Source organism: Montipora capricornis, chromosome 8 (assembly GCF_036669925.1).
Source record: "Montipora capricornis isolate CH-2021 chromosome 8, ASM3666992v2, whole genome shotgun sequence".
Classification (NCBI taxonomy): domain Eukaryota; kingdom Metazoa; phylum Cnidaria; class Anthozoa; order Scleractinia; family Acroporidae; genus Montipora; species Montipora capricornis.
In genome coordinates, this window is record NC_090890.1 from 20,046,540 (window position 1) to 20,071,539 (window position 25,000).

The following is a 25,000-nucleotide window of genomic DNA, read 5'->3' on the forward strand; positions in this document are numbered from 1 at the left end:
AATATTAAATGATTTAAGATCTCAGGTAATGTACTATTGTAAATGTTAAGTGCAAATCAATCCATGTTTCACTGTCATTGCAGACTTAAATGCATTGTAGTTTGAAATACATTCTAATGCCAGGGTCTTCCTTTCATTAATTTTGTTGTCTTCAGGAGGGCACTCCAAACTCCTGTGAATTTGATGTTCATGTCAAACAAGTTAAAACTACAGAGACATCAACGTGTGGAGAACACCACAAGAAGGATATTGCAGTGCAAGAGACTCCACAGCATGCTTTGCAATTTACAAAAGGCATTCCATTCCATAAAGATGACAGAACTAGTTGTTTACAGGTTACAGAATGTGTAAGTGCCTACAATAGACAATTAAAATTTGAATTGATAAAAATTCACAAATTAGTCAAAATAATTGTTGACATTCCTAAGTTCACTACTTGAGGCTCCATTACCCGGGGTGGGGCAGGGGAGGGGGTACTCCCTTATATGTCCTACTGTATATAGGTATGTGCAGCTTCAAAGGGTATGGTTTTTTAGCCGTTTTGGTCTGAAATAGGGTATTGATTTTGATCATTTTGGTCTGAAATGGGGGGTAATATATGGTCTGACTATGGGTGCACTCAAGTCTTGAATTGCAAATTGTTACGGCACCCGTGTAGCAGCTAAAATAGGTCTGAAATAGGGCGTCAAATTTTTGGTCAGGTCTGAAATAGGGTAGGGAAAATCGTACATGTACATTTTGGTCTGAAATAAGGTAAGGGTTTCAAGAAGTGGGCTGCACATCCCCACCCAATTTTTGTGGGAGTACCCCCCTCCCACCTCCAGGCTGCATTATTACATGTACATTTGCTTGATTCTTATAATTTGCAGGAGCAAGTTTGCATCATTATCTTATTGGTCAGTCATGCACATGTTCATTTTCACTTGTACATAAATACAGTAGGGGGTTTGGGCAATTACTATTTACTACAGAAACATTTCTAAATGACACTGAGTAATAACTTTTAAGTTGTTAAAAATTGTGCTTCATTTGTACCATGCATGAAATTTGAAGATTTCTTCTTAAAAAAACAGAATGTGAAATCACTAAATTTAACAGCTGACATTAATTTTGTAATGAAGTCATGATGCTAGATGTCAACCCCAGTGAATGTGATGAAAAGATGACTTCTCGTTTGCCACTTGTCAGGAGACAGTTGTATGCAAGCGGCCTTTCACAAGCAGCTTTAGACATCATCCTGCATGCTTGGAGAGATGGAACCAAAAAGTAATATCACACCTATGTTATAAAGTGGGAAAGCTACTGCAACTCCAAAGGGATTAGTCCAGGTTCAGCTTCAATCTGTAGCTCAAGGCATTAACTTTCTTGCAGAACTGGTCAGTTCAGGTATCGGCTATAGTGCAGTTAACACAGCAAGATCAGCCATCTCAGCCATAATTGTTGTTAACGACTCTGTAACTTTCAGGGCACACCCTTTTTCGCAAAGCGTTTTCTCAAGGGTGTTTTTGAACAGAAAGCCTCGTTACCACGTTACTCAGTCATTTGGGATGTCAATCAAGTGTTTGACAATCTCCTTTCCTACCCTTCTATTGAGAACATTTCTCTAAAGAAACTTACACATAAAGTGGTCATGTTGCTGGCACTGTTAAGCGGACATAAAACACAAACAATTCATTGTTTAGGCACTAACCATGTGGACATGTCAGATCAGCAGTTCACTTTCCACCTCACAAGTCTCCAGAAGCAGTCTAGACCTGGGAAACACCTTAAACCGATTGAACTTAAAGCATTTGATCAGGAGCCCAGTTTGTGCATCATTCGTCATTTGAAGGCATATATTGCAAAGATCAGCATTCATAGAGTTGTCATAAACCGTAGTCAGTCAGTTGAGTTTTCAAAAACCTTTTAAACCTGTTAGCAAGGACACCATTTCACATTGGATTAGATATGTCCTGAAGGAGGCAGGTATAGATACTTCAAAATTCACTGCACACAGCTCTAGAGCAGCCTCCACCAGTGCTGCAGACAAGGCCGGTGTTCCTATAGAAGCTATTCTGGCATCTGCTGGATGGTCTACCTGTGAAACGTTTTCTAAGTTTTACCACAAAGAAAATCAAACCAACCCTGGAAATTATGGTTCACTTCTCTTAGAAGCCCACTCGGTATGAAGGTTCTTGGCATTCTTTTGTTATAAATACAGTGTTTACAATAAATTGGTTGTTGCCATGTTTATTTATGACTACATGGCTTCAAAATCTCACGTGATTCCTTTGTGACGTAGACTATGATGAGGTAGAATTTAAAAATTACACGAGACTTACCGGTAAGTTGAAGTTTGATGTAGATTCTACCGATTCATAGTCAGGAACAGAGGCATCACATGCCCACCCTGGTATTCTCTTTGCATATACATTGAGGGAAATAGTTTTAATAGACCTCTTTAGCTTGTACGCGTTGTTTTCCCATTTCAGACCACGTGATGTTCTCAAGGGAATTTTCCTTTTGTTTTTTCATAAGTTATGCGTACATATTCACGTGCATAGGACAACGTTTGAAAGAAAGTTTTCCCTAGAGTAACATCACGTGGTCTGAAATGGGAAAAGATGTACAAGCTAAAGAGGTCTATTTTACCCTCCCTACTATCCTGTGCTCATTCACCGGTAAATACTGATCTACAGTGTAGCTCACTCGCGCAATCTCACGTGACTCTTCTGTTTTTGACTATGAATCGGTAGAATCTACATCAAACTTCAACTTACAAGTAAGTTTCGTTTAATTTTTAAATTGAATTGACCCCCTGTCCCTACACCAACCCCAAACTATTTCATTGAGAAAAAAACCTTACACTTGTCTAAAAGAGTTAACATTAGTTTCACTACAGATGTCATTTGGCAAATTATGCCTGTGAAGCAAGTAATATCATTTACTACTCTCCTGTTTTCTAATGACATTAAATGTGGCTTAACGATTGTCCAGCTTTTCTATGTTCCTCTTTGTATGAGGGGACCATACCACTTAGCATCATTCCGAAAATAGATCTTACCAAGGGACAATAGAACTTGCCCTTTAGTATCTTTGAATCATCAAGTCCTCTACAAGTCCTTTTCATTAATCCCACAATCTTGTTTGCCTTGGCCACAACATTGTCAATGTGAGAGTTCCAGATTAAGTAATGATTAGTTGTGATATCCAAGCCTTACTTTTCTCAGTTTTTATTTTATGTTATGTTTGTTATTGCCCCTCTTTTAATGAATTGTCACTTGTTGATCCCTCTGGCATGTATACTATACGACATTCAATACTTGATTGTACGACTTGCACCTTACATCGATGTCTTACTCATAAGATATATCTTTTAGAAAACGACTAACAGTAAAAGTAATTGTAATATTAATGACGGTATCATGAAAAATTTGGTAGGAAGACACCTCATTGTTAGGAGATACATGTAAGTCCAGGATTGCAGGGAAGATGCAAAACTTATGGGAATATGAAAACGCTCCTTTCTCAAGGAGGAAGGGGGGGGGGGGGGGTTCACAAACCAAGCAAAGGAGAAAAAGCTAAATCTTTGAAAAGGAAGACAGAACACGTCCAAATTAACAAATCAAGTGAGAGAGAGAGAGAGAGAGAGAAATGTAATTGAGATGTTTCTCAGTTTTTCTTCTTTCTTTTCTTGGAATGTCCTTAGCATGGTTTTCTTATTTCTTTTTGCGATTGCCCACATTTCTGACCATAATGGAGTTTAAGAGTGGCAGTTTTGTTTTCAAGTAGTGTTTGAGATTTTAGCATTGTACTTTCGAATGTTACATCTGTCATTGTAATGCTATATGCTTCGGAAGAACTTGGAAGAATTGGTGTTATTTTTTCTTTCAGGAAAGCGCTACTATTCAATGTGTTGACCATGATAACAGACGTCTCATGTCCTCTTCACAACCAACATCAAGCAAAAATAGTAAGATTCACTGTGAAAGTATTTTTCTGTGGCTGGACAGTTTTATTCGTGGAAAACCAATGGGATCAAAAAATAGCAAAAAATAGGAATAGGATCAAACAATGAATGTTTTATGTCATTTTCCTCCCCTAAGATTTGTCGTGGCCGTCTATATGTTTACATGCCTATATATTGATAGTTGCCTCTTGATTCAGACCAGTACGAAATCTGAGGTGACAATACCACGAGTTTGCTCTAAGTAAATGGCAGGTCAACGAGACACGCAGCTTCAAATCGACTAAAGAACTCGTCAACTGAAAACCTATTATCGTATTTTTTTTTGCTGAAACATAGTACTATGCTATGCATTAAAAAAAGTCCAAGAATCCCTATTTGTTTTCAGTCGCATGGAGACGAAAATAGCTGCTCACATGCCAGGAGTTCCATTTTCTCGTTGAGAGAACTGGTCTTCATTAAAAGTTACTGTAATAGATGGACACAATCATTTTTGCTTACATACATGTATCCAATTTCCCTTAGGCGCTGCGTGGAAAAACACGGAGATAGTGAACATTGTGTGCGATGGCAGTAATACGCAGCAGGAACATCGCATACTGCAGTGTCCGTGGTGCCAGGAGAAGTTTTCTTGTCCGAATAAACTTGCTTCACATCTTCGTAGCCATCCGGAAATAGATCCCCTCAAATGCCCTGTTTGCTCGAAGGAATATGCATCTTCTACTTCTCTGAGAATCCACCTCCGGATTCACACGGGAGAAAAGCCGTTTACGTGTTCACTTTGTAACAAGTCCTTCAACCAATCGAGCCACTTAACCACGCATATGCGCGTTCACACTGGTGAAAAGCCTTACAAGTGTCCACAGTGTCCTAAGACATTTGGACAGTCAAGTCACTTGACTTTACATGTGCGAGTTCACAACGGAGAAAAGCCCTTTCATTGTGGCTTTTGCAGCAAGGGCTTTTCTCACTCATCAGCTCTTAGCACACATATGCGGACCCATACCGGTGAGAAGCCTTTTCAGTGTCCACATTGTCCAAAGAGATTCGGTCAGTCAAGCCATCTTAAGATTCACATTCGGACTCACACAGGCGAGAGACCTTTCCAATGCCACTTTTGTCATAAACATTTTAGACAGTCTTGTTATTTGGCCAAGCATTTGCGGAGCCATTCTTCAGGTGAAAAAACTGAAACTGACAACGTGTGATTACGATGAAACCCTCCAACTTCATGACCTTTTGATTGTTTTTATCGGCCACAGCTCTCCGAACTCATGACTTTCTCTGCGTTGGAAAGAAGTGTCGTCAAAAAATGGCACACAGTAAATTAACAGAGATGTATTTTTGTTGAAAATGGAAAAAACGGCCCTTTAAGGACGGTACCTACTAATTCAAAGGTATTTTTGTGTGGTTTACTGAATATGCGGGAAAAGCAGATTTTAGCAAGTGTTACTGAAATCCCAAAAGGAAATTGGGGGTAACCACGCATTTTTCGAAGGTAATTAATCAACAATATTTGTAAAAAGGTTTAAAATAAAAAGCAATGTATGGCATTCTTTTTCAAATTGAAGCTTCATTATCTCTGAAAAATGCATGGATACCCCCAATTGTCTTTTTGGATACCAAGAGCACTTGCTAAGCTCTGCTTTCTCCGCATAGTTTTGAACCGCGCAAAAATATCCCTGTATTAATAAGCGCCATCCATATGAAATCCAAGTATCTCGAGATGCGCAGAACGTATGCGCAATAACAATAGTAGGCACCGTCCTTAACGTTATTTCTGTTATTGCTTACAAGAGGAACTTACACGCAAGGAGGACGTTCTCGGTGTTAATCTGTTTCTACAAGATTATGGTATCTGTGCGGAGTGTAACCACGGAACTTCCCAAGTTCCATATGGCGTTTGAATCTTGGGCTCTCTTATAGCCCCTTATTTTAATGATGTCATTTTTTGGCACATTTCGTTTTGATGGCACGCCCAATTAGAAGAACTTTCTTGTCTGTAATAGAAGGTTGTATTTGTGGGACTTTCTTTTATTTAACGTTTCGTTGCTTTATACCTAAGCCTCGATGTAAAACAGAGCATAACTCAATTAAAATGTTGATGTCGACGTAGAATTGAACGGACTGGGAGAGGGCAAACAAATCCTAAGCCTGTTAAGGTTTTGAACTCAATAAATGACAGTTCAAAGATGGTATAATGTATACAAAGTTACCTCATCAATCATGAAAGCTCACCTTTTTAATTCTAATTTGGTATGGCCTGGGTCACCACCGTTTTAAACGGGTGCTTCATTACACTTGAATTCTTTCTCTCAGCACCATTCAAAGGACGTTTAGGTGCTTCCAACCTAAGAACCTGACGGTCATTTGAAGATCTCGAATTCATCGCTCTAATTGACTGTCGTCCATTTAGTTAGTTGTGAAGATGTGATGATTATCCTTACTTCTTCCGTTGCTAGCTTCTTTCTACTGCATGCTTATAGCATGTCTGCTTATCTCCACCTTCCCGCAGACCATGGCTGGTTAATTTCAGTTTCAGTTGCCGCTTTCTTCAGCCTCAGAACCCGTTTGGTAGAAATCAAGGTCAACCGCTCTGTCAAAAGCTTTTTCTACTGCCTTAGAACCACACTGAGTAGCGGTCAATAAGCCGTCATTGCCAAATTCGCCTTCAGTCATCAATTGCTCGTTTGACAATTTCCACGCAAATATGAACGCGAAAAATGGTGAGTTTGATACATAAAGTAGAAATTTTGCAAACACAAGCTCTCAACACCGACCAATGTTTCCAAGGTCTGTCTTCTTTCCGGCGTAAGGGGTAAAAAAGGGACCCGGATATGGCTCATTTTATTTTAGTCTTTTCCCACCGCCGCCTTTACCCCTTTTAACCCCCACCCCCGTAAGGCTAACTTCTGTTTGCCGTGTCCATAGTTTTCTCGGCTTATTAGCATGTATTTGCTAGGGGCCTAATCAGCCTCATCAACCCGAGTTGAAGTAAAGTTACTTACTTACTTACTAGTGTAGGTCTCTCACTCTCAAATGCAGCACGATGGCCATGTAACCAATGAGAACATTGCCAGTAATTTGTGTGTATATGATCCTGCAGTGTCAGACCATTTTGCTGTGTCATGTACTCCCTCGCTTTGCAAGGTTCCGTTGGAGAAGAAAAAAACTTTATTGTGGCAAACTGAAATCCATTTATGTGTGAGAGATGGGAGCTGACATCACAATTTCATCATTAGTGACCGAAGAGACAGCGGTGATGTGACTGTTTTTGTGGATCGGTATAACTCAGGATTGTCATCACCATTAAGTCACCCCTTCCCCCCTTCCAAGTTACCCTGGGCTAGACATTTTTCCACTCATTTGTTTAGAGATTCTATCAACCGTTTACATGAGGAGAGCAAGACAACTCGGGGAGGCGATTTGTCTCGCCTCGGCAGATAGGATAACCCTGGTAGGCGAGACAACTTTGGGCTTGACTAACCGAGACGAGACAGCTAAACCTTAAATGCACACCATTGTTAACTGATGCAGCTCGAGTCAATACCCACATCTCACCCTTGCTCACCATAGAGTCTCCAGTAGCTCAGTGGTTAGAGCATCCGTACTAGATCACGGAGGGTCGTGGGTTCCAATCCCATCTGGGGCTCGGATGTTTCCGAGTTCCCAGTGGGTTCATTTGTAACACCTTGTATTTGATATATGTTAACCATTGTCTCACATTCGCTGACTGTCTGTTTGTTTGTTTAATTTATCTTTATTTAAAGAGGGAGACGTAATTACCTGTTACAGTTTTCTGACTTACGGCCCTCTACGAGCATTTTACCCTCCCAACCATGATACACCACAGAAGACAGACCACAACACCGGGAACTACATGCCCTACTCTTTGCGACAAGTGTGCGGGTTCTTTTACGTCCCACAGGATTATGAACGTTGAAGGGTTGTGAGACGGGACCTCCGGCTTATCGTTCTTATCCGAGAAGATTAGAGAGTCTAACCATATCATGCATTTGCAGATGAAATTACAAAGGCAGCACTTTCTCCTCAGTAATTTAAAGACCCTGAGTGTTGGTCCGGCCGGAGTTGAACTCACGACCTCCCGCGTGACAGCCCGGAGCTCAACCGACTGAGCCAGCGGTGCGCGGTAGCTGTTTGGAGTTGTGAACAGGTTGATTCATGTGAAAACAGAGAAAAAGCTTCCTAGCTGGGATGACTTTCTTCAGCTTTCGGACGCTTCCGCCGATTTTTTCACTGATAAGATATCTATATTCAGTGAGGGGCACCAAATAAGACTATAGCTATTTTGGACAAATTTCAACCTGCCACTGTTCTGGAGATGTCAGACATTATTCGGGATACCAAGGGAAATCATGTCTCCCTGTTGTAGTGCTGAAGCATTGTTTGAATACTTTGTTTCCAGGTTTAACCAGGATTGTGAACCTTTCATTAACTCAGGGAATGGTACCCAGATATATGAAAGAGGCTTTGTTGGATCCTCTGCTGAAACAGTCGTCCCTGGACTATGAGTTACTTTTGAACTACAGAATGTTTTCACTCACGTGATCAGTAACCTTGTTTTTCCACCGAAACAAAAGAAAACGTTTGAGCTCAATTTCCGGAGGATTAGTTGGGGACACCAACATGGCTGCCGTGACGTCACGTGAAAACACTCTATAGGCCAACATCCAATCTTATGTTTTCATCTAAGTTATACAAAAGAGTGGCAGCTGCCCAAGTTACCAGTCATTTGAGCGAGAACGGGCTGCTCGAGTCTTTACAGTCGGCCGATAAAGTAGATCACAGCACAGATTCTGCTTAATTAAGGGAGCAAAATGACGTCTTGCGCTCTACTCTAGGTTTGTACCTATGTGGCACAGCGCCCAAGTTGGATGGCAATACAATACAATTTATTTTCGCAGAATTTGCATTATACTAAAGTTTAGTTCCCAGCGCAGAGACAGGTTATTGTTCCTTCCATCCAACATGGCCACCGTGACGTCATACAAACCATCAGTTGATGATGGCAAGAGTGTGGTCCTGTTGATGCTCCACCTGTCGGCAGCGTTTGATACTGTACATAGTCAAGTCCTTCTCCACAGGCTGTGAAACTGCTTTGGTACACAATGTGCGGCTTTTCGGTGGTTCACATCGTACCTAGCAGAAAGAAAACAGTTTGTATCCATTGGAATTAGAACGATCAACCAGTTGTCTATTGACTTGCTTGATTCCTCAGGGTTCCGTGCTTGGACCACTACTGTGTACAATGTGCACAGCGCCGCCTGGGGACATAATGCATTATCTTAAAGTCTCCTTCCATCAATATGTTGACGACACACAAACTCAAACTCAAACTCAAACTCAAGCTGGAGGCCCACATCAAAAGTGTCAATAGGGAGCTTAAGCAAGGACGACGACGCCGGCTAGGAGAACGCCAAATAACAATAGGTTTAATTAAGGTTTAATTAGCAAAAACAATGCTTCTGCACGCCCTGCACGTGCGTTTTACATTTTGATACATTTCTTTGCCGTTCTCGTCTTGACAACGACGTGAAATGATCAAATTTGAGGTTGTGTGGAGGACGAGAGCACCTGACGATGGCTTTTCAATTTTCTCTCTTAACATCCACATCGTTCTCACCAATTTTATTCTTGGAATGTGGACTCGCATTTTCCATGCCGCGCGACTTGGAGTAATCACAAAATTATTACAGTAACGGAAAATAATATCTTCAGACAATGTTCTCGTAGCCGTCGTGGTCGTCCTTGCTTAAGGTCCCTAATGCCTGGATGCTGCATAACGACTTGCAGTTAATTAGTGATGACAAAGCGAAGATCCCAGTCCTCCACCTTAACCATCGGCCTGCTTCCTCCCTGGAGTGTCTACAAGTAACTAGCGTTAACTTCAAGCCCACCAATGATCATGCAACGAACGTTGGAGTCATTTTGAGTCCAGCCTTAGTTTCAATAAACAGGTTGGGCTAATATGTAAATCTGCTTTTCACTCAATTAGATTAATTTCGAGAATTACAAAGGTTTTGTAGTATGGAAATTGGTAAGACTTTGGTGCATGCTTTTGTGACTTCTAAGTTAGATAATTAATTGCAACACTCTTTTTTGGCCTTCCCAAATATAAGATCCAGCGCCTGCAACACTTGCTGAACTCTGCCACTAGGCTAGTTACCTAGGAAGCTTGATCGCATATCGCCAGTACTAATAGAGCTCCATTGGTTGCTGGTTGAGCAGCACGTAGAATGTAAGATCTTTTTATAGGTATATAAATTGGTGAATGATATGGCACCTGTTTATCTTCAGGAATTATTAGACCTTTTAGACCTTACTGTAGCCGGCCTTAGATCAGGAAAAACGCAGCTTCTAAAGACACAAGCCCATATCTTAAATCGCAGCGCTTTAGGGCGTTTTCTCTCTGTGCCCCTCATTGTCCGGGGCACAGTCTGTAAAACAAGATCCTCATCATCACTGTCTACGGTTTGAACAGTGACTTCTTCAGGATTTCTGTTTTCACAATTTGACTCATAGGAACCGCACGTGTCCGTACATTTCAAGCTGTGCTTTCTGCATCAACAGCTCAAAATGGCGCAACCTCCTCTACGACCGCACTTCACCAGTGCCAGGATAGCCTGCAGTCGTTCACCATCTTGACTCCATCCATGAGATGTTGGTACAGGAAGATCTGGGTATGGAGAACCACATTCCTTCCACACTAAAGCAACGTAGTTGGCTCGTTTAATCATCAGCCTTCGTTGGTGGCAACTTCACATCTGCGTATTGCTCCTTGCTGAACAAAAACCAACGCAGTTCAGGTACAGTTGGCACATGCATCCTAGACACGTAATCTTCAACGTGCGCAGAGCTTTCAAGCCTTGCAAATGCTTCCAAAACTTGTTCATCGGCTCTCTTTAAGGCACTCCAAAAGGCAATTTTAGACTTGCCACATATGGTATCCGTTTGATCACAACCATTGAATGTGTGAAATTCTGGTAATGCCACTACAACACTACCTCCTACAGCGATGTACAGCGGACCCAGTGGATGAGATCGACGCTTGGCTCCTGTGCCAGCTACTACGGAAGTTTCTTTGCAGAGACTTGTATACTTCCATAAGGCCAGTACCAATACATCCGTATCGGGACTCTGGATACAGAGGGATGCTGTTCCCCTCTCTGCAGCATCGGTGGCATGTAGAAGCATGCATTAATTCTTCAAGGTTACCACAGAGGTCTTTTGCGAGTCGCTCTTACACTCGAGGATATGAGATGCAAAGTACACGGCCAACTATTCCTTTTGATGACTGGTACATCAGAGGCCTGTTGCAACTTTGACGAAATTGGCAAATTCCCTGCTTGAGAGAATTTGGAATGTCATAACGATCAAAAACAACATGGACCTCATCACATTCCTTGGACCTACTGTTGATGATCTCAAGAAAATGACTGGCGAGATCATGGCCATTGTGACCCCATGTTGGCTTTCCTATTGACTGAACGACTGCCATACCATCAATGATAACAACGCTCCTTCCTGCATGCTGGCGCTGCTCTTAGTCCTGGTCAGGACATTGGTCGGGGAGCAAACCCTCCAGGAAGTTCATCAGTTTACTCTTGCCAGCGCAATGGCAAAGGTCACCATCATCATTGAACAGCGCTCTGGGAAATGCAGCCAACTCGAATTCACTGATGCTCTCCTTGAGATAAAAAGTGTGCAAACAAAGCCCTGTCGTCCTTTACAGCAACAACACCAGATGCTGTTTTACTCTTCTTTTTTCTCTTGTGGTCTACCAAGTGTGAAGGTTTGCTTTCTTCATTGGAATCCAAACACTTAGTTTACGTTCAACGATCCTTTCTTTTACAAAGTTATTGAAAAGGTCCTGACCAATTTCATCACGCTTAAGAAATGCTTCTTTTAGAATTACTGGTATAACAGCCTTTGTGATTATATTGATCAGTTCATTTTCCTCGTTAACAAATGGATCATTTGCTTTAAATGCTGCTTTCACCTTCTGCACATTCTCCTCGTAACGGGAAATAACAGCCTTCAATTCTGGAGCAGTAAGAAACCATTTTGCTATAGCGGCTGGTTGCTGGGTCAAACTCTTGACGCCAGCTTGAATCTTCATGGTCTTGTTTACATGTTTAATTGCATGGTCTAGACCTATGGCGCAAAAAGGTATGTCATTCTTGTTTACGCAGAAATTTCCTCTCATGAATTCTTCATGTATGTCGGGATTAGTTGATTCGAGAAGTTCAATTTGTGCCAAGTACAGCGGTGCCATTCGTGCATAGTTAAGTCGATCATGCGTGAAGAAATACTTATACAAGGCCTTTAGCAATTTATGATGAAGTTTCCAGTTTCCTTCTCTAGTTGCACGAAGGAACATCAATGTATCAATGTATCATATATTCCTTGGCAAACTTAAACATGTGACATTGTGGATCCATGCTCCGGTCTAAGTCGTGCATCTTCTCCTTAAACTTCTCTGTCTCCATTGATTTAAGGATCTCTTGACGGTGTTTCTCGAACTCGCCGTATTTGCCCTCCTGGCTAGCTAGATGCATTCATCAGCCGTTTTCACACTGGAGAACGGAAAACTCATCATGAAGGGATTTTCGTCTGACGAGTTTCCCGTCTGATATGAATTCGTGAATAGAAACCTGTCTAGTTTTTACCGACATGAATTCATATATAGACGGAAAAGAGGCGAAAAACATCGTAAATTTGTCCGAAAGAACCTGGGACGAGATTTGAGTGGCTACCTACAGTAGCTAGTATACCCGCGAAAAGCCCGCCAGTTTGAATATGAATTCCATTTTATTTACAAACTTCTTGCTGGGCTCTAGAAAACGAAGCATTTCCTATCATTTTCACCCACCGAGTTCAATTGCAACTATTCTGTTTGAAATCTCAGGCAATATCATTTCCGTAATGTGGCAAAGAATAAAAAAAATCATCGAAGGAAAGTACAAATATTAAGTAAGAAATTTAGGCCAAGAATAGGAATATATCTGCCTGCCATTAGATGAGTTGTTGCCAAGGTAACGACCACAAATTGACACCCAAAAAATAAGCGTTATCATATCGGTACTGGTACCTATTATTATTGTTATTGTTATTTGGCGTTATCATACCTATACTGGTAAATCTCTACAAGAAAAACGTAAAGAAAAATTAACTAGGCTTCCTTTTGTAACTCGTGCCTTGTAGTGAGGGTATTTGCAAATACTCTAGGAAGCCACCTTAGCCATAAGATGGATGTCCAATTTCAAAGATCTGCGCTGTAAACTAGCTGGAGACAAGTATGCAAGAATTGATTCTCTAAACTTTAGCCCGCGATATGGTCACGTCATACTGATCACATTGGGATACACGGATGCGTGGATGTGCGTACGGTAACCAAAACCAAATGGGAGTACCATATTTTGTTATCCATAGTGCTCCGCGCGCGAGCTCCGCTATAAAATACCCACGCCACCTTGACTTGAGGAGTGTTTAAGTGCGTAACTTTTTCAGAATGATTGGATTTTGTGATCTAGCAAACCTATATGACCAATCCACAACCATTTGTTTTGATAAATAATGGAATTCGAGATACAAAACAAGCACCATGTGGAATACCGAAAGGGTCCTCGTTTGTTCCCAGTAATTTGCAATAATTACTTTTTGAATCGTCTCAAACATTTGTTTGTTTTCAGAATATTACGTCACTGATGGTTCTTTTTCATTTTTTGCCAAATGAAACCGAAATAAATTAAATATTGGCCATTCAAAGTAGAAGTTTTCATTGAGGCTGAGCTTGTTTGACAACCACCTTCGGTCCACGTCAAACGGATGAGCGCCATCAATAAATTGAGTTTTCTTCTAGTCATTGACTTGTAGCGCTCTACCTTTCGAGCAGCTGTGGCTGGTCAAGATATCCTGCTTCTTCGATGCCGTCTAAAATACTTTTTAAAGTCGTTTGATTTGGTGTCGCTCTGCTGGTCGGTAAAAGTCAGCAAGTCCATAAAAGTTAATTTACGGTAAGATGGTTCTTTTCAGTGTCATTACGTCATTTGAACTAGCTCGTAATGGCATTACACAAAAATTCATTCTTTTTACCTTCTCTTTTATTCCAGTCCAGTTGAGTGTTTTTACCGTCTTGTTCGCTGTGGATTTCTATGCTAAATCTCGTGGAGTATTTTTTTTACAGTAGTACCGGTAAAAGAGGAACTTTCGTTTATTGCCTTAGTGGGCGCAACTGGAAAACGGTGAGTAAGATACAATTTCATCGATTTATGTTTTGTGGCTTGTATTCGCTGAAGCCAATCAGTTTCTTTTGGTATTTCAGGGAATATTGTATGAGAAAACAAAGTTTTGCTGTCTTTAAGCTTGCAATGACAAATGTTCACAAGCTTATACATTATCAAAATGCTTGCCGAGCCATGTGGAAACAGTCAAGTACATGTATCTCGATTTCTACCAATTTGTCGTGGGATTTGACTTTGTCTTTCTTAAGACGTGAAGTGCATATTGGACTGAGAAATTTGAAATCTTTAGTGTTTTGGTCTTTTATCCTTGATTTTCGCTTTCTTTTGTCTTCGAATTTATTCTTTAAATTAAACCTTGCCTCCGAATGTACTTCGACAACATGAAAAATTAGACGAGCGCTGTAGTTTAACCTTGACAAGGTTTAACAGGTGGGAAACCTTACCGTCCAATGAAGTTATTCAACCGATACATTTTGACTTTAGTATAACTGATTAAGAAAGGGTTGAACTCGATGCTGTGTGTCAATTCTTGCGCTTTGTAAAACTACACAAAATTTATACTCTAATCACACTAAAACGTTTATAAAATGTAGCCGCCGCGGAAGCACCTCCGCCCTTAAACTGTGTAGAGCGGCAGACAACTCCTAAAAAACCGATAAAGGTTCCTGTACAGCTCCATCGAGCAACAGAAAAACACTGGGTACTAAAATTCTCTGATCCGAAAAGGGAACTTATGTTTCCCCCATGACAATAAACATCCTTACCATTCTCCTGATAGAGAAAATCAGCAACAAATAATTTGAAGAGATCCCCACATCCCACCAAAAAAGGGCCGGAAAAAAGCTGACGGCCAATAAGGAACTACGAGAATTCACCGGCAAAGACACAAACAAACATGGAGGATGACTCTATTAACTAGTGAAACAGGTGGCACAAGCCAACATGTTTCACCGGGCCAATCGAAGGCGTAAGTTCCGGTCTTATTGCTTATTCTTGAATTTAAACGGAAACAGAAAAGAGAAAACAGTAAGCAGTAGAATTGGCGGGTTGAAAGGTCGAGCAACAAAACGGTTAGCCTTACACGCCATAAAAAACAGGAGCGAGTGAAGATGAAATTTCTGACACTTTCGGTAAGTGTATTTTTAGTGTTTCAGCATGCATCCCATCTTTCAAGCAACACGATCGACCATTTTTTTTGGAAACGACATCAATGTCCTCTTATACTGCAAATTTATGTTTCCGCAATTCTGAATGGGTTCGACAAGACCTTCTTCCACGGATTTCTCCTAAGAGACTGATGTACATTGTAATGTTCCCGAGCTACCTACTTTTGCAACAGAAAAAGTCATCAGTTTTTAGCAACGTGGGAAAATTCCCGTGCGGTATTAGACATAATTCAAACCCCGTCGTCTTCTTATTTTTGGCGGTGATTTATATATATTTCTGAGGTAGAAAAAACAAACAGCACTGAAACTAGTTTTAGATATTCCTGTCAGACTGCCATTGTTATGCAAGCGACCAATCAAAAACATTGTTTAAGTCCATTATCCCTGAGTCTCTCCGGGCGCTCACCCGCTGACCAAAAAGTTATCAGTAAACCACTTAACGTCGCAGCAGGAGAGCAGGGGTGCAAAACCTTTCAGAGTAAAACAGACGCAGTGAAGCTCTCTCCACGTAGAGACTGGCGTATCATCAGTTGCAATAAAAGCAGCACAACCAGTGCGACAATGCGAGATGGCTTACGAACAGAATTGAGAAACGACCTAGAATTCAGATTACAAGCGTTATCTTTCCAGGCCCCAGTTGTTAAATCGATGGATAGCGCTATCCACCGGATAAATCACTATCCAGCGGATAAACACTAGCAAAACCAATTGAGTTATCCAGTGGATAGTGATTTATCCGGCGGATAGCGCTATCCATCGTTTGAGGAACTGGGGCCAGAACTCTAACTCTTTGCGCGCGCATGGGTCCAAATCAACACAAGATTCCCACCCTTGCCTACGTTCGAGAGCCCTGTCATCATCATCTTACACACATTGCCAAAAACAAGTATACGAGAAATAACACTTCCGGTGACAGAGGCCAATTGCCTGGCCGGTAAACTACTTTGAAGGAGTACATCGGAATGGACAACAAGTTATTCTTCAGATCCCATTGACAGCCCAACCATATTCTCGGGACTGGGCCCCAAATGCTTTTTACACCATTGGCCGCAAATCCCGCTTGGGACAATCCGATTTTACAGTCATAGACTGGGAATAACAGTCAGAAAATCTATGACACACACCTAGGCCATCATCCAAATACACAACGATTCTTATAGCCTTGAGGCGCCAATAACGCACTAACGGCCTCAAAACTTTAGTACAAATATAACGGCCGGTGGAAATGCCGAATCGCAACACGGTGAATTTATAAAAACGGATAACCCCACCCTTGAACCAGGAAAAGCCTAAAAAAACACTTGGTCTGGCGGGAAAATGTCGATATCATGATAACCAGGTTTTATATCAAAGGAAAAAAAGCCAATTCTAAGAACCATCGACAAAAGAAAAAAGCATGGTTCTGGCGTCCCCAAATTTACCCTAGGATTTTCTGATAAATTGATTGGGATATCCAATATGAGCCTTTTCTTACCATTGGCCTGAATTGAAACTGATAGTGAGTTAACCACAGTAGGGGCACACCCACCCTCGACCACCGAGCCTGAGATAAGAAAATAAGAAATAGCTTGCTCCACAAATTCACTATGTTGAATGGCAGACCGATTACTGCCAAACTTCGCTGCGGGCGTGGTATAAATAAATGGATGTTACACCCCTCTACGATAGTATCGTAAACAAAACGGGAAGCACCCATACGCTCCCAAAAATATTACGCTTGAGATTACCTTTAACCTTAACAATAAGCATCCCCTCCTGATATTCAAGGCTTATCACATCGCTAGATGAGACAAACGCATCAGCAAAGTTTCCGACAAGTACGACTAATACTTTGTCAAAATCATTCAAACATGTAATTAAATTCGCTAAGTTATACTCATCTTGTCCCAATCTCTGTAATGCGGCTCTTTATTTGTCATCAGTTGGTAACCTTGCTGTTTGGACGGGTTGCAACGTTTCCTCTGAGGCGGCTGGGGCAGGAGAATGAACTTTCCTAGTGACCTCTCTGACGGCAGCTGAAGCACTTGTTTGAAGATTGAGGTCAACGATCCCAAAGGGACTGCCCACGAAAAAGCTGCTGATAAGTAGCAAGAGTATTAAAAACCGCAGCAGAAGAAACTTCACTTGATGGCTGACGGGTACTGGTAAAGCTTGGTCGCGGGTAGACGAATTTGTACGCTTGTGGTCGCGGGTCTTGACCAACGCTCCTCTTTCGTCTGAACGGAGCTTCTTCTCGTCCTCTGAATTCTCTGCAAGCTCATTCAACTCATATTCCTCTAAGGCTATCCAACCCCCTTGCCTCTTATCCTCAAAACGAATAAGATTGTTTCGTTTATAATTAGCAATAAGCACCTTTACCGATTCCAGCTCGGAAATCGATGTTCTTAACGGCCCCGTCCACTAAGTCGTGAAAAAGATGTTTAACTCGTATTGGACTTTGTTTCCCTTGAAATTGAAAGAGTTGGAAAACTTGGATTCCGTTTTTAACTTCTTAAGTTGCGATTGAGTGGCCGCTTCTTTCTCTTCGAGATCGTGCTTAAACGCGGCAAACTTTCGGTCAAACTTGACGTCAGACGTAGATTGGTGTTCAATTGAATGTCGAAACTAATTCGGAATCGTTTAATATTAGTATAGCATGTCTTTGGTTGAACATCTCGCGCCACTTTTTCAGCCGATCAGAGGTAAAGACAAAAGCAATTGTGGAAGTTAACGCTTGGCCGCTGATTGTGTACTGACTGCTCGCTGATTGTAAGATTAGATCATTTTGTTGTCTGCGTATGAGGTGTTTCTTTAGTTTTACTATACTGTACTCAATTGCAAACCATCTGAAAGAAATACTTTTTTTTCATTCAAGGTGAATTTTTTCATATCAAATCAGCCATGGCTAATTTGTCATACCTGGAGAAGATCTTGGCTTTAACCATTCTCCTTTTACCTTTAGGTAAGTGCACGCATTCCATTTTAAGACGCTAAGAATAGGAAATATTGTCACTGGCAGACATACAGGGAACAAATTTCTTTATTGGACGTCAAAGAGAATCTTTCGCCATGCTGTCAAATGTGGGAGCACGAGGAAGTTCGTAAAACTCTTGACAGACCCCAGCTCTTAAATTTCGGAGAGATTATTATCTATGTGTTGCACTACTACTACCACTACAATTCTTAAGTAAAGCTATCATCCTAGCAGTTATGGTCGCAATTTTAGCAATTGCGTAGAGAAGCCTGAACAATTCAGAACTTCAAAGGGGTTAGAACCCGTGACCTTACGATACCGTTGCGACGCTCTAACCAACTGAGATTTGAAGCCACTGACGTTGGGAGCTAGTCATTTGTGGTTCTAATTTTCCCGTGAGGAATGAATCAATGAACAAAATGATATATGAAATGAATCACTGAACTGCGGATATCGAATCAAATAAAGCTATGATCCTTGCAGTTATGGTCGCAATTTCAAATGACTAGCTTCTAACGACAGTGGCTTCATAGCTCAGCTGGTTCGAGCATGTTCACGCGATCGGGACGATTATATGGAAACACTATCCAGACCGAGTAACTGAAGAATACCCTGCCACTTCGACTGCGTTGCTGACAACCAATGGTTTCTCGTTACGTGGAAAATAATCAATTAAAGAAAAAAGGCTATGTTAGAAGCTGGCTACGCGGTACGCGGCAGATAATAGGGAGCTTAAGCACGCGCGTTTTTGAGACGCGGACGGCAACCGGAAGAGAGCATTTCGCGTGCCAGGATAGTGGTGTTTCCCAGATTTTTAAAGTAACCATTTCTAATGGAGAAATGGTACTTAGCAATGTAAATGTGGGTGTGTGAAGACAAATTAAAAGGGAAAACATCTCACTTCCGGTTGACGTCCGCGTCTCAAAAACGCGCGTGCTTAAGCACCCTAATCAATTATAGATGGATTGGTATGTTAGAAGCTGGCTACGCAGTACGCGGTACGCGGAAGGTAATCAATCCAAAATGGAAGGTCATGTTAGAAGCTGGCCGCGAAACGAGTGCTATTTTGTTCACACGATCTCGTGAAAAGTGTAGTTAACCGAACCGTAACCTGAAATCTAAACTGTTAAAAGGGCCTAATCACTGAAACGAGCGCTTGGCCATAATCAGTAAACTAGTACTATTTTCTTCACACGATCTCGGGAAAAGTGTAGTTAAACGAGCTTGCGACACAAGGCGATTTCGTGACAAAAGACCTTTCTCAAAGGAAGATTTTGTCTTTTAATATGCTCGGGCCATTAAAATTTCAGCTAAGGATTCCCAATAGAGGAAATTCTTATAGTTAACGAAAACACCTCTTTAAACAGACTTCAAACACGATAAGGTACTATAAAAAGCCCCCTTACAGCTTTTGGTTGACTTGGCTTGTTACACCCCTCTGTAACAGACCTGGTGGAACTTGGTTGTTCACCAGGTTTTTAACAGAAGACTCTTTAGATCCGACTACCACTACCACTAAGACTACGAAATTAGGACGTGGGAGATTGGCACTAGATTATTGCATGAAGCCGCGCGTCAGCATCAAATGAAACTTTAGATTGTCAATTTGCAACAACAGGCAACGAAGTGGCTTTTCCCGGCTGAATGTTGAGCGAAAGGTCAATGCAGGAAGCTTCAGTTCCTCTTTTCGTAAACCACATGATCGATGAAGTAGAATTGCAGGCAATTTTAGAACGAACAAACAATAAGAATCCTTGTTTCCCGTACTGGAAATAGGATAGGATCGATTTGTCTGAGTCTGAGCTTCCACGTCTGGCATAGGCGTTCAGTTTACCTGAGATGTTCACTTGTTGCAATGGAACTACAACTTCTGGATTGGAAGGCTTGTGTACCCTGCTCAAACGATTTGAGTATCCTTGTCGTTTGAGTGACTTAGTTCCGCGGTTTGGGCGATCAGTGCCTGAGCTCAGCCTTATTTTATCGGAAGTGACTGAGCGTGTTTTCCAAAATAATGGGCACCTATTACGGGACTTAAACCAACCGTGGCTGCAGCCTCAATACCTTGAAGAGTTTGCTAATGCTATTCACCAAAAAGGAGCAGCTCTGGATAATTGCTGGGGTTTTGTGGACGGAACGGTAAGGCCAATCAGCCGGCCGAGAGAAAACCAACGGGTGATGTATAACAGGCACAAGAGAGTGCACGCGATTAAGTTCCAATCAGTTGTTTCACCTAATGGTATAATTGCAAACCTGTATGGTCTTGTAGGTAAGTTCGTTTTTTCTAGAATTGAGTTTGGAATATACTTTGAGAATTGTGCAATTGTTGTTTTTCTTGAAGGATCTATATAAAGTATTGTTTACATCGTTATCGTTGTTTTTCACAGAAGACGTAAGACACGATGCAGGAATACTGCGAATGTCCGGTCACCTGGAGGCACTTGAACAGTACTCGTACTCTCCGCCAAATCAGCCTCTTTGTATCTACGGTGACCTTGCCTAACCTATGAGGGTACACCTTCAAGTGCCGTACTAGGGAGCACGATTAAGCAACGATGAACAATCGTGAGTACAGTGAGGACCGCCGTGGAATGGGTTTTTGGCGACATTACATCATATTTCGCCTTTTTAGACTTTAAAAAGAACTTAGTTAGACTGAGTCCTGTTGGCAAGATGTATGCTGTCTGTGCCCTCTTGCGAAATGCAATCACATGTCTTATGGTTCCTCTACAGGTTCATACTTTGATGTTCAACAACCCACTCCTCAGGAATATTTTCAACTTTGAAGGATTACTCAGTTTATTGTTGCCTAGTCTCTTTCAAAGACGTTCTTTGAAAGAGACCAGGCAACAACATCAGGGATCCACCAGTTATCCACATATTTTTCCAATATTGCCAAAAGCATTGACAATTATAATTAAGAAACAGTATAGATGTTTTTCAGGCATTATTTTAATAACTGTCTATGAAAAATTGAAAATATTGAATAAAGCTCGGGTTGCTCAGTAATTGTTATCAATAAAATGGTAAAAATGTTAAAAGAGCAGTTGTTCAGTTTAATGCAAGAATTTAACTTGAATCAACAACAGGCATGTATAAATAACTTGCATATTAAAACAGGCTTTCAGTCAACTGGTTACCTCATTTTTCGTTGTAACATGAAAAATCAAGTTCAAGAATTTTTAGTTTTTTGGAGAAGCTCGCCAAGAGCATTAAGCATGGCAAGATTCATCGTGTGTTGTTGCTGCTGAGCTTGCTGCTGTTGTGTAAGCAGGTGTTCTTGAAAGAGTCGCTGTTGTCTCTTCTCTTCTGCAGGAAGTTCGAGTTCCTGCTGCCTCAGTTCACTTTCCTTCTTGAATTTCATTGTATGTCTCCAATGAAATCTTTTACGTGGTTTCCGTGATTGTTAGAGTTTCATCCAAGCATACAGTTATCTATCACATTGTCATCGCTGTGCCTCAGGATATGTACGTATGCCATTGAAGCACCTGTCCAGTTGGGGTCTACGGTATAGAAAATGTTCTCATCATCTCGCAAAGTTTCAGCCAGAAAATCTCCCCGCAATTTAGATCGTGATCCAATACTCGCCCTTGATAAATTTTCGGTAATCTTTAGAAGGTTAAAGCGTTACCCATCAGTTCCACGAAATACAAGGACTTCTCCAATTTCAAAGACCAAATCAGTCGCACATGAAGCACCATCATTAGGACCGTCATCTGAATAATAATTTTCACTTTCCGGTTGCTCTGCATTACTGACGAAAATGCAATGACTGCAATCTCGCATCGGTGCAAGGCCTATTTCACGTCTTGATGCGTGTTGACCAATAATGGTCGGTGGGGTTCCGTATTTCCTCTTCTGGAAATTTCTCAGAGATTTCATCGGTCTAGACTTTGTAGCCATGTCAGTGGCTCTCAAATTTGCCTTTTGTTCGGCACTTACAGTTCCATTGTTTTCAAGTTTCTCCACATACTCACGTAAATCTGCCTTACAACCGTCAAGGCCTCGTCTTCCTTTCCTTCTTGAGTGTTTATTTTGATCTTCCTCAGTTCTCCAGTGGAGAAACTATGCTCGTGGTGTTGTTGGAACATCGCCCACATTGCCTGTGATGAGTTGTTGTCATTGTTATGATCTTCGGTTGTGTATGTGTACGTGGAAGCTACTTTATCCCTCGTTCTTTTGACACTAACACTTTGGCTGTGATCTGCTCCTGATGTGACCACTGGAAAAATAAAGTGAAATGCTACAGTTGCCACTCGCTTGGAAAATTCCAAGAAGGTTGGATTGTTCCCTTGTTTTCACGTTCACTAGGTCAAGACGATCGTCCTCCCCAATATGAACGAAGTAATCGCACAGATAATCTGCACCATTGATAAGAGTCTTGTAAAAGCCTTCAGCTGTTCGGGAAGCTATCGACACAAGACCAATGTCAAGCGAAACAGCCTCTGTGTACTGCCTAGTATCTGTGATAAGACTTTTCAACCTTTCCGCTGCTGCTCTCAGTTCTGGCAGTGAGGAAACCAACGTTCTCTCTCGGACCTTAGCAGCATAATGTGAATCAGAGGACCTAACTCGTTTTGACACCAATCCCATTCCCTCGGCGATTTCTCGCCACGTGGACTGAAATCGAATCAGCCATTCTGATGGCTCCTTGGATTTCCGATGGGTGCTCAGCAATGTAAAGACATGCACCTATTGCAGTCAAACCAGCCGGGTAGCACAGCTTTGCAGACTCGCTGGGGCCATCATTTTGCCCAGGATCATCCTTTATTCCGAGAGCCAAAGTCACTGATTGCTCTAAAAAATTGATCTCGTACAGTAGTATGCCTCACTTGCACTGTCGAGACTGAATTCCTATCTTGATGTGGCATCTTCAATTACCATAACCTTGACTTTCCCAATCATGGCCTCCACAGATGGAAAGTCTGTGACCACGATTACGTTATCAGCAGAAAAAAAAAAGACAATCATTTGGTTGGATTATATCTGCACTCTCAATTGTGCGGCATATCGCTTGTACTGTGTATTCGGCGGAAAGTGTGCACAAATAAATCACTCCCACAACAGGATTGGTGATGCTCGTGACGTGGTAGACCGGTACGGATCGCAAATGGATGGAACCTTTGGCTGTTACCAATTACTTTTAATTTACTGAGTGATGTCTTCCACGACGGATGATGAGCACATGTTTCGGGAGAATCCCACCAATCTTCAACATGTTTCCGTTTCTTCCTCCTTTTAGCTCGCTTTGAATAGTCGTTGCTGGCCTCGGAGGAAAACGAGGAAGATCGAGAAGTTTCACTGCTTATGCTGCTATCCGAAACATGTTCAGAATCTCCACATTTATCCGACCGATCCGCCATTTTCCTACACGAGCCGGTCACTGGTCAGAGCCCGCATGATTTTGGCCAGCGGGAACAACTAAAAAGTAACAAACTGCGCATGTTTCTTAAGAGCGCTTCCCAAGCCCGCAATCCCTTTGTACAACAGCATACCGCATGTAATACCCGATCCTTTAAAAGAGTTTTCATATAACAGAAACATCCATTAGTAGACTTCCATTAGTACATCCATTAGTAGACTTCAACAGCAGTGTGACAAGCGCCTCCTTCCAGACGTCAGGAAAATGATCATAGGTCAAAGATGAGTTTACCAAACGCGTTATTACAAGGAGGAGAACATCAAGGCATGAGACGTAAAGTGAAGATGGAATTGGGTCAAGTGAACACGATTTCTTAGCTGACTTATGAATGAGCTCGTAAACTGCATTCTCTGTAAGAAGTTTGAAAGGGAGACGTTATCTTCAGGTACCAATTCTTTCAAATCATGGACCTCAGTGGCATCAATATCAAGACGAATGTTATTGATCTTTTAGACAAAAAACTGACCGATGTCATTTGCAAGGAGGAATTTATCAGAGTAGTCAGGAAATGATGGACCGTCTTTTGAAGCTAAGAGCTTTTTAACTGCTCCAAATAGGTTCCTTTGATTTGTACTGTTCTCAGCAATGAATGTTGAATAAAAATTTCTCCGCACCTTATTCATGAGAAAGGTTACACGATTCCTCAGACTTTTAAAAGCAAGAAGGTCTTCATTTGATCTAGTTTTCTTCCATTTCCTTTCAGCTTTCCTCCGAAGCCTTTTGGCGTTGCCAATCTCTGCCGTATACCAAGGCTCAGTAGGAAGAGAACTCGATCATTCTCTTGGATTTTAAAGGTGCACGAGTGTCGATCAACGTAGATAGAATATCGTTGTATTCAGTAGCCAGCGAGTCGGTACTAGAAGTGTGGTGTTGATACACTGTGTTGATACAATGTAGATGACGTTATATCTTTTCTGAATGATCAGTGGAATATCGATGGATTTATATTTCCCGTATTGGATGAATTTGACGACCGCAGGGGGCTTAGTAGGAATAAGCTTGCACAAAAGTGATGCATGGTTAGAAATAAAGCAGTCAAGAACAGGCGTAGACTTAACAATCTGATCAGAGCAACGAGGAATGATGAGATCTAAGATGTGACCATGAGTGTGAGTAGATCATGTTACATGCTGTTGGAGTCCAAAGGATTCTAGAAGATCCAACATATGTGAATTTTAAAATCTCCCACAATACGAATCTGCTCCTTGGACAGCAAGATTGATACAAGGTGATCCGAAAGTTCTCTAAAAA

The 25,000-nt window shown here is 41.5% G+C and overlaps 1 protein-coding gene and 2 pseudogenes across 3 annotated transcripts in view; all 3 read left to right on the top strand.

Moving 5' to 3' along the window:
* LOC138013816 (zinc finger protein 271-like) overlaps positions 1 to 6,147 on the top strand; it is a 29,980-nt pseudogene extending 23,833 nt beyond the window's left edge.
* A 7,522-nt stretch (positions 6,148 to 13,669) lies between these two features.
* The window catches only part of LOC138059513 (cochlin-like), an 18,092-nt gene continuing 6,761 nt past the window's right edge, over positions 13,670 to 25,000 (top strand). The window contains exons 1-3 of one of the 3 annotated variants that reach the window (XM_068905161.1): positions 13,670 to 13,983; positions 14,080 to 14,211; positions 18,232 to 18,318. In XM_068905161.1, the coding sequence (XP_068761262.1) occupies positions 18,258 to 18,318 (61 nt within the window). In that variant the 5' untranslated portion in view covers positions 13,670 to 13,983; positions 14,080 to 14,211; positions 18,232 to 18,257. Of the gene's footprint in view, positions 13,984 to 14,079; positions 14,212 to 15,038; positions 15,179 to 15,208; positions 15,342 to 18,231; positions 18,319 to 25,000 lie in introns of those variants that run through there. The other 2 variants (XM_068905160.1, XM_068905162.1) reach the window with 2 other exon arrangements.
* Positions 19,301 to 21,113, top strand: LOC138059608 (uncharacterized; annotated as a pseudogene).